This window comes from Perognathus longimembris, chromosome 17 (assembly GCF_023159225.1).
Source record: "Perognathus longimembris pacificus isolate PPM17 chromosome 17, ASM2315922v1, whole genome shotgun sequence".
In the NCBI taxonomy this organism is placed as follows: Eukaryota; Metazoa; Chordata; class Mammalia; order Rodentia; family Heteromyidae; genus Perognathus; species Perognathus longimembris.
Genome location: NC_063177.1, coordinates 23,244,632 through 23,250,914, shown reverse-complemented (window position 1 = coordinate 23,250,914; position 6,283 = coordinate 23,244,632). Strand labels below are relative to the sequence as shown.

Genomic DNA, 6,283 nt, shown 5'->3' with positions numbered 1-6,283 from the left:
TTGGATGTATAAATAAGTCCGCACATACATAACCTACACAGCTATGGATAAATGTTGACTGGCACAAAATCAGCAACAAAAATCTTGTCAACATACTGAATCCAGATCTCAAAGGCCAGGTTACAGTTCCCAGTTACCTACTGTCAATCTTCATCCTGTCCTTAGGTGCCATGGTTTGAAAGACTCCCCACCCCCACCCCCGCCCCAAGGCAAAACCCTGGAACACATGCCTATGTTACCCGACATGGAAAAAGGTGTTGTGCAGATGTGATTAACTGACAGATGTCGAGAGAGAAAGGTCATCCTGGGTTAGCCAGATGTATCAAGATTACCACAAAGTTCCTTTCAAGATGGAGGCAGATCTCAGAGACCAGACAGAAGATGTGAAGATAAGGAAGGGACCCTGGATTAAGAAATGCAGGTAGCAACTAAGAAAGTGAAAGGGAATATCAAAATCGAGAGACAAAGGATAAAAAGACAAACGACTACAAAAGCAATACTTGCAAAACTGTTTGGTGTAAATCAACTGAACTCACGGGGGGAGAGGGAAAGGAGGGGGAGGGAATGAGGGAGGAGGTAGTAAACAGTACAAGAAATGTACCTAACGCCTAACATATGAAACTGTAACCTCTCTGTACATCACTTTGACAATAAATAAGAGAGAAAAAAAGAAATGCAAGTAGCATTTAGAAGTCAGAAAAGATGAGAGAGTGATTCTTCCTCAGTTCTTCAGAGAGGGTACAGCTGTATGGACCTACTGTTTACATTTCTGTCCTCTGGAACTGAGTTAATATACTGGTTTTGTTGAAAACTTTTCATTTAGGGTGGTTTGTTACCTAGCAATAAGAAACTAGCATAGATATTTTTTTCTACCTGGAGGTCAAGTGCTGCTGGAACACATATTTAAAATCTGGGAAGGTCTCTGGAATTGGACAATGGACAGAAGAATTCTGAGAGTGGTAGAAAAGGCCTGGAGTTTCTGGAATAGACTGTTGGCAGCATGGGAAATGAATGTATTCTTCTTGGCTTTGTTTCCTTTTAAAGAGCCTCAGTTTTACCAGTGCTTGGTGCTGTTTCATCATGAAAGAAGCAAGAAAAATTCCAGACTTGACTGGGGGAAAAGTAAGAATTTGAGACTTCCCGAAAACGAATAGCTATTGCTTGAAACATGCGACCTGAGTAGATTGTTTTAGGCATTGAACACATGAAATGCTGGGATCCCATTCTACCTGTTCTCTATCCAGAACCCTCCATTGCAAATCTGTCTGGCATCTGAGGGTCTGCTGCTATGTAAGCTATATTGTGAGACCTCACTTGTTGGCACTCCATTCTCCTCTTGTCTCTTGGTATCAAGTGTACTTTGAGATTTCATTTCTGATGGGTAATCAAAGCTGGACTGATGAAGGAGAGTCAGGAAGGCTTATTGGAACTGCAGTGAGGGTCAGAGAGTTGTCTGCTGTCTGTTGTACCAGAGCCCTTGTGGCTTTGAAAGGAACACCTCATTCTGAATCAGGGACCCTTGTCTAGCTCAGGAATGTACAGCAGAATTTCTCTCCCTCTCAGCTCTAGCTGGTAGAAATAAAAGCTTTTATTCCAAAGACGTTCTCTTAGATTCCCTAGAGGAAGCAGCATCCCCATGAGTTCCTCCCTGTGTAACACATTATCCTTTTCATTTTACTAACAGAGACTCAGAATGTCTGACCAGGTGACAACTAGTAGAGTCAGGGTAGGTTCTAAGATTGGAATGCAAGTGTCCTTGCATTCTAATTCCAGCTGCCAAAGCACTTCCTGCTGCCAGAGCACTGCCGAGCCTGGCTGGGCACTGCTCATCTCCTCCACCAGATGGAGAAGGTGAACACCATGAGCGTTTATTCACTAGAGGTAAGATGCTCACTCGCTTTAGTGGAGAAGCTTTCTGTGCGCCCCAAGGGAGACAAATATTCCACAGGGGGACCAGTGCCTTGCAAAACAATATTCAGGCCTCACCTAAGAAGAGAAAAGACCGCTCATTTAAATGTATGGTTCCAGGCTTTTGGAATAGGGATGGAGGACAGTGATGGAATGAAGTAAGTGTGTCTGAGAAGTAAGTAAGTCTGAGAAGTAGCTCCTTTAAAATGTGAGTTGAGACTTCCTTATCTTAGTCACGGGTCCTTCTCCATCTATAACAAACGACATGTCACTCTGTCTACTGCATTCTTCTCTAATGCTGCCCACGAGACAGCCTCTACGGCTCTCATCTCATGCTGTGTGGCTGTCTCTCACTCCAGGTTCACTCCTCACTTTTTGGTGGTAGGAGTATCATGGTCTTTTCTGCCCAGGCTGGCTTTGAACCACAACCTTCAGATCTCAGTCTCCTGAGTAGCTAACTAGCTCCTGGCACACTATTCCCTTTTAAACTACCAAGTTGAGTAACTACCCATCTTCACATTCAAAACTCTTTGTTCTTCCATTTTATTTTTAATGTATATTTTTATCACCTTTAAGGAGTTGACCAAAGGACTTAGCATTCAACAAGTCAGTTTATGAATACAGTGCATCTTGATAGATTTCACTCCCTTCATCACTTTCTGCCATCCATCCCAACCCTTCCCCTTCCATCAATTTTCTTAATTTTGTAGGCTATGCCTTCCTTTCTAAATGTCCCATCACTTGACAAGAACACAGATCCAGCAGCTGCCAGCTGATTGGTTTTCTTGCTGCTGTTTGATTGGTTTTCTGTTTCCACCTCCAGGCATTTTTCTCCTACTCATCTTTCTCCTTTCCTTGATGATGCTCTCATTTTTCTAGAGAAACAGTAATTATTGATCAAGGAAGATTTAAACTCTCCTCTTTGCAACTTTACTATAACCATCTTACTGGTAGTGATTAAGTCCCCTTCTGATTTCTCAGTGCCTGCTGTGTCTGGATTACGCCATGTTAAAGAAGTAATTGGAGGAGAACAGATTGGGGTTAGGTAGGAAAGTCAAGGGGCAGTTGGAAGATAGCATAGGAGGGATTCTAAGTTGTAAGAAAAGCAATGGGGCTGTGGCTTTGGCTAAGTAGGCGACAAGAGTCACAGGAATTTGAACACCTGGTACCAGGGGGTTGGAATAGTAGTACCACAGTGCCTGGTGGGGATCCATCTTAAAAATTCTCCTGAGGATACTCGATGAAAACACCCAGTGGAAAAGACCAGGGGGAAAAATCCATATTCCTAATTCTCCAAAAGTGCCAGCCCACTCTCTGGGATACTGCTCCCTCCTCCACCGAACTCACTCTTCCAGCTCCAAAATTCCCACCAAGAAGATATCACACGCCAGGCTTTGTACAAAAATATATATTTTGTTTAATAGGTGATCTTTCCATTGCTCACCAGCTTAATAATATATAGTTATATAATATTTATCCTGAAATAATATTTTTAGCAATATCATACTAAGTTCTTATAGTCACAATCTCTGCAAAGGTCCTCACAAAATCCCAGGTGTAAGAATCAGAGTTCACACAGAGCAAAAGCAATGAGCCCAAGTCTGTGCAGACCCCCTCACCCCAACACATACACACAAAAATAAAAACACTAGTATTCATAAAGGATAAAAAAAAACTTCTGTAAGATTAAGGCATTGTGGTTCATGTCATACTAGTTCAGTATTGTACTAACGGCAGTCACCGATAAATTAGCTACAGGTTCTTGGGCTGTGAAGTTACTGTTTGAACTAGTTACTCTCCTGGTAGTAGTATTAAAAGCTACGGAGGGAACCCCAGTCCTAGATATATTTGCCACAGGTTCTTGAGTCTTGACGTTTGTGTTCAAAGATGTTAAAGCTTCTGGTTGAGTTGGGTTCTGGTGGGTTTTCTGATTGGGCTGTGCTTTCTGGTTGAGTTGCATTTTCTGGCTCAGTTTGGCAATGTGGTCTTGGACCCACTTCTCCATAGGATCAGCACAGATCTCTCTGTTCTGTATGGTTAATAAACTGTGGAGAGAGAGAAAAAGGAAGAGAGAAACAGCACCATTAGATGAGTGCCTTTGCAGGTTCCCCCTAGGTGTACAGTCCATGCAGCACAAAAAGGCTTTTATGGGGTTAAGGGAGGGAGGCAAGTAGAAGAAAGGGACCAGAGCAAGATGCTCTTGTATGCCTGTATATTTGCTAGGGGAAACCATCCTGACTTCTCAATGTCATGGAGATTACCCTCCTTTGTGCCCTGTGGAGCTCTGGTAGGGAGGGCACGTGTGCTCAACTTACATCACAGCATTTCGGGGACACTTGCTGCTGGTAATTTTTCTGTAGCTAACCAGCTTCTTCAATGGGATCTTCTTCTGGGTGAACGTATAGCAGCAGGTGTTTGAGGAAACTGATTCTGAAAAATTAAAGCACAAACAAAAGGCATTTTAAAATAGACTGGATGGGCAGGAAGGTGTTATAAGAAGGCAAAGGGACAGCAGTAGAGGTAGAACCCACAACCCTCTCCCCTCCACCTCAGTATTGCTGTGTGTACATCAAAGGTGGAATGTGATCTTTGACATGTTCACTCAGTTTCCTATGTTATAAACATAGGAATGCAATATTATCAAGAAAACAAAAGGAAAGGGTGAGCTAAAAACAAGGCAACTCTGGTGATTATTAAGGGTGAGCTAAAAACAAGGCAACTCTGGTGATTATTAGGAGGTAGGGTTTAATAATTCAAAGTATCAGGGCTAAAGAAGAGCATCGGAGACCCAAGCTACAGTGCCCATTTTTGATTCCAAAAAAGAAATCTCTCTTAAGTCATGAGCATCCTTGATACCCATTACCTGCGCAGGCAGAGCTGCTCTCCCTGGAATCTGAGATGAAGAAAGCACAAACCAGATTCTGTCTTGCCTCCCCTCCTTCCATACATCTGGAAGTGTTCTGCACATCCACCTCTCTACACCTCTGCTTTTGATCACCCAGGCTCCCAAACACTACTGACAGCAGCTAGGCAATAACTAACTACCCAAGGTCCCTCCCAGAGCTGAGACCTGGAAACAACTGGATTTGGGGTCCACAGCTAGAGTTCTTGTTCCTGCTGTGACCAGAAGCAGCTGTGTGACAGTGCTCACTCCTTGTGCTACTCCGAGCTGCCTTGTCATTGAAAAGTAGTGGTTAAAGTGAGATTGTGGGTGCTGTAATGGTGCATGATAATCTGGGGATGGGGTGATATGTTTCCTAGGGGCAGGGGGGAAAGGGGAATAGGGGTCTTACCTGGCCCAGCCAGCACCTGGGTGCTGATGATGGCCTCTGTGAGGAGCAGGGAGAAAATGGATGTGAAGACCTTCATGGTGGAGCTTTGGTGTGAGAGCTGGTCTGATCTCAGTTCAACTCCACTGCTCTGCCGTGGCTCTGCCTCTGCTTTTTATCAAAAGCCAAGAGGGTGGATCCAGCCAGGAGGGCTGGCCCAGGGCTGCACTGTCATCAATGAATGATGAAATCAAGTGGAATGTCGAATTTGCTGAGCAAGAACAATACTCTGGGAGGTTAGAAAAGGGAAGCTGTGGGTCAGAACTGGGTGCTTTTTCCACTAACTCCTGAGACCACATGAAGCAGGGCAGGGATGGGAGTTAGGGAGAAGGGGGACCCATTATACCCGAACTCAACACAGATGTGACCACAACTGTGAACCCACTGTGCACCCCTAACTCTACTTACCTTGAAACAAAACTAAAGAAGCAAGGGAGCCGAAGTCTCTGGGGAGATGCAAGTAGGGCTTGGCTGGCTCTTTTCTTAGTCCCCTCCTAGGCCACAGTCCAAGAGACCTTTGACCTGGGAAAGGACCTTGAAGCCTTAGTGGGTTTCCTCTCTGTGTTTTAACTCATTAAAAAAAATACCACAAGGTAGTGGCACCATGTACACCTTACAGAATTGTGGGGCTTTTTGCAGACATTGAATCAGATTGAGCTCTGAGATCAAATTGAGCTGCAAAAGCAATATCCATATAGGACTCACAGCTTGCTTGCCCTGTGCCAGGAAAGTTATAAGCCCTCTATCCATGTTTGGTCTTTCAATTTCCCAAACTGTGGAAAGTCAGCATGGTTGATTTTTTTTCCTCTGATGGATCAGGCAACCAAGGCTTAAGAAGGGTTCTGTATGGAACTTGAAGTAGATCCTAGACAGCTGAGCTTCAAGGTCTATGATATCACCATTGTAACATTTGGAAAGGAACACACACAAGTTGTCCATCTGGCTGCCTGGCCATGTATCTGGCTCTTTGTGTCTGGCAGCTTCCAAGCTGGCATACAGCTAAAGGAGTATCAAGAAACGCCCCCTGTGGTTGGTGAAGTCACTGG

General features: G+C 44.2%; 1 protein-coding gene across 1 annotated transcript; it reads right to left on the bottom strand.

Moving 5' to 3' along the window:
* Positions 1 to 3,315: 3,315 nt before the first annotated feature.
* LOC125365536 (C-C motif chemokine 2-like) lies at positions 3,316 to 5,307 on the bottom strand. Its single transcript, XM_048365670.1, has 3 exons — positions 5,202 to 5,307; positions 4,224 to 4,338; positions 3,316 to 3,953 (listed from the first exon to the last, which is right to left on the bottom strand). Exons 1-3 carry the CDS (start codon positions 5,275 to 5,277, stop codon positions 3,620 to 3,622), a joined length of 525 nt encoding a protein of 174 aa, XP_048221627.1. The 5' UTR covers positions 5,278 to 5,307; the 3' UTR covers positions 3,316 to 3,619.
* Positions 5,308 to 6,283: the final 976 nt, after the last annotated feature.

Coding starts and splice junctions, on each gene's coding strand:
- LOC125365536 (XM_048365670.1), bottom strand. CDS start 5,277: ATGAAGGTCTTCACATCCATTTTCTCCCTGCTCCTCACAGAGGCCATC. Junction 4,339..5,201: donor CCAGGTGCTGGCTGGGCCAG/GTAAGACCCCTA, acceptor TTAATTTTTCAG/AATCAGTTTCCTCAAACACC. Junction 3,954..4,223: donor TGTCCCCGAAATGCTGTGAT/GTAAGTTGAGCA, acceptor CTCTCTCCACAG/TTTATTAACCATACAGAACA.